The sequence below is a fragment of the Cebus imitator genome, unplaced genomic scaffold (assembly GCF_001604975.1).
Source record: "Cebus imitator isolate Cc_AM_T3 unplaced genomic scaffold, Cebus_imitator-1.0 Scaffold39, whole genome shotgun sequence".
NCBI lineage: Eukaryota > Metazoa > Chordata > Mammalia > Primates > Cebidae > Cebus > Cebus imitator.
This window is the reverse complement of record NW_016107354.1, coordinates 4,541,656-4,544,831: the sequence shown is the minus strand read 5'-3', so window position 1 is coordinate 4,544,831 and position 3,176 is coordinate 4,541,656. Positions and strand designations below refer to the sequence as shown.

Below are 3,176 nucleotides of genomic sequence, written 5' to 3'. Positions count from 1 at the left end.
AAAAAAAAAAAAAAAAAAAAAAAGTAAACTCATTTGCTGATGAGGATTTCAATCTCTTTTAAAAAACAAAACTATGTAAACCTATGGGAGAAAAAATAGAAATGCTTTTGGCATCTTTCCAGAAATTACTAAATTTAAAGTTTAAATTGTTAAAACATTCTCCTAATTACGCAACGAATACAAAGAACCTTGAATTAGTCTGGAAAACACTATATTCACCGACACTGCTGTCTTTTCATCTAAATTAGTAAGTCGCATTTCTAAAGCTCATTACTGTTCTTGTAACGACAAAATCTCAGATTTTTCCTCTCGATTATCAACAATAACGAAACCACACTTATTAAAACTCACAGATATATCTCCTCATTCTAAAGGCTGTATGTTATCTTTGGGCAGGCATTATTATAACAGCAAACAGATAAATGCCACCAAAAAGATATACATCAGAGTATGCCAAAAGCGGGAGTAATCAACCTATTCAACCACAAATGATTCACCTCATTCTTCTGCGAACTCATCTACTGCATAAACAGTCCTTAAAAAGTGCAATGTGACTAGCAGTTATTTCATGTCTATTCAGTGACAAAAGGTACTTGCTTCTGCATTTTTAAAAGGCTTCCTGCATTTTAAGAATCCTTTCCTGAATAAAACAGTATTTCCTCCCCCTACCCCCAACCTTTTTCCATTCCGAAAGTTAACATGCTTTCAAATAAGCGAATTCAACTCAGAAACTGCAGCGGTCAACCCGAACCCGCTGGCGTACCAGACCTCGCTTTCCGGGTAACATACCTGTTCTCTCGAAATGCAAGGCAACGAAGGTCTCCTGAAAATTTTGCAACCGCCATAGTGACTGGCTGCAGTTTCTCCTAGCGACACACAGCTGGACCTCCTCCGGGGTCGGATCACAGGCACTTTTTCTTCGGCGGCACTGGACAGCCGAGGATGAAGCGGCGCTTCCCTGATTTGAAAGAAGTGATCCAACCCCAGGGCCAGCAGGCAGCCAGCACCCCCCACCAGGCCGGAGAGCAGCGGCCTGAGGGCGGAGGGCAGCGACCCGAGGCTGGTGAAGGAGACCCACCAGACGAAGCTGGCCAGCAGCAGCACCAGGATGCCGTGCCGGAGCCGCAGCGGGTGCGCGAGCGTCAGCAGCAGCCCCACGCAGCTCAGCACCAGCAGCAACCTGCCCGCCGCCGCCTCTGGGGGCGTGTGCAGGACCGAGGACCCTGCGTCGCCTTCCCCCCAAGGCCAAGACCACCACTGCCACACCACGAAGTCCCCCAGGTAACAGCAGGCGGGCAGCGCCAGCAGCCACCACCAGCCGCCGAGCCGGCCCGGGCCGGGTCCCCGCTTGGTCCGGGTCAGGAAGCAGGTGAGGAAAAAGAAGGCACAGGCGATGCTGAAGAGGGGGCTGAGGCTGTGCGAACACACGCTCAGCAGCGTCCGCAGCCAGGCGGCCCCGGCAGCCCAGCTCTCGGGTTCGGCGCCCAGCAGCAGGGCGAGGACAAAGGCGGCCAGGGCGCCCAGCGAGAGGCGCGCCCGGCCGAAGGGGGAGCCGCGCCGCGGCTGCTGGGGGGAGGCCGGCGGCGGCCGCAGCTCCACGTTGCAGAAGCGGCAGAGGTGGAAGAAGAAGCCGCGCGGAGGGTCCTGCCGCAAGGGGCTCACGCAGCTCTTCACGTAGCCGTTCCTCAGACTCTCGAGGGGCGAGCCAGCCCCATCCGGCGGCTGCGGGGACCGCATGGCTTTGGCGTCTCTCTCGTCCCTCCTCATGGCCGGGGCCGGGGGTGGTCACGGGGTTCAGCACACCCCGTTCGTACCGTAACGGCTGCTCGCGTTCCCAGACCCCAGCCCCAGCGTCCGGGGCGCCCCCGACTCACAACGCGTCAGGGCTGCGCCCGCCGCCTCGGCCCGGAATCCCCGCCGCGCGGACTGGGTAGCGGCGGATTCCGGGACATACTGGCTGAAGAGAGGGACGCAAGGGGCTTCTCTCCGGGACCCGTTGTGCTGCCGCGTCCTTTTCCCTCGGGCACCTCTCCGGACTGGAGACTTGGTGTCGCCTCCCAGCTCCGCTGGCTGCAACAGTTACCTCACTGCCCCAGCCTGGTCCGTTGGGCGCGCAAGCGGCGGGCGGGCGCTCCTCCCCCGTGTCTGTCGCGGCCGGGCGCGCGCCCAGGGCGCGCTCGCGCCTTGTCCCGCCGCCACCGGCGCCGCGGCGCCCAACAGGGACTTGAGCCCGGGACCCTGCCGACCCTGTGTGCCCAGGCGGTGGAGAGCGCGGCGGCAGCAGTCCGAAGACAGGCCGGGACTGAGAGCAAAGGACGAGGTCTTCCTGGAACGGGAGGGGCAAGCCCGCCATCCTGGGACCCCAGGCGTGCGGGTTCCCTTTGAGGGTAAGTCAGACACCCAGCCAGACTCCCAAAGGTCACTACTGGGGTATTCTGGAAAGGGCGTTTGTGGTCCCCAAGGGGTGTGCTTAGTGAGGATGCCAAGCTAAGGGTGGAAGGGGAAGGGAGCTGTCTCTAACTTCAGTCCCATTCAGGGTGGGTCCTCAGACTGACCAGATGAGGGCCAGCCACCACCGAGGCTATGGCGAAGAAACCCTGATCACTGTGGCTAGACCTGGCCTCAAAAGCAGCGTGGATTCTTGGGCCATGCAGCAGGCCCAGGATCTTTGCAGTGGTTCTTAAGGAGGAGCATGCACGTGGAGTGCACTCTGGGAATGTTGCTCAAGATCCATCCATCTTCACAGGCGAGGAACTGACGTCTCGTCTTCCACTTTGCACCCTTGCTATACATACCTACTGGTTCACGTCTTGTATCTCCTTCCACATAGCACAGATTTGCTGTCGCAAGCGGTCTGTCCAAATTGAAGGCCTTTTCACTGTAACAGCATGTTCTAGATGGAGGAGTGGGGAGAACTAGGAATCCTCTCCAAGACCACTCCCCAGTTTGGATCAGCTGGCCTTGAAAGAAGCCAAATAAGATGCTATCTGTGAAGTACTGGTGAAACTAGCAACGTTAGGAAACAAGGACTTGAAAGTGAGAAGAAAAGAACTTTGCTACACCAAAGGGACTGCTCTGGAATCTAACCAATCGTAACTGCCTTAGAGAGTGAACTGTGTCTCCCTCCCGAAGCTCTCGTTTCAACCTCATGACCGGACTGCATTTCTCAAAGAGCT

General features: G+C 56.7%; 1 protein-coding gene across 6 annotated transcripts in view; it reads right to left on the bottom strand.

The window, feature by feature from the left end:
- PDE3B (phosphodiesterase 3B) overlaps positions 1-2,119 on the bottom strand; it is a 204,505-nt gene extending 202,386 nt beyond the window's left edge. For 5 of the 6 annotated variants that reach the window (XM_017525604.2, XM_017525607.2, XM_017525609.2 and 2 more), the window contains exon 1: positions 790-2,109. In XM_017525604.2, the coding sequence (XP_017381093.1) occupies positions 790-1,767 (978 nt within the window). In that variant the 5' untranslated portion in view covers positions 1,768-2,109. Of the gene's footprint in view, positions 1-789 lie in introns of all 6 variants that reach the window. The other variant, XM_017525608.2, reaches the window with a different exon arrangement.
- Between the last annotated feature and the right edge of the window lie 1,057 nt (positions 2,120-3,176).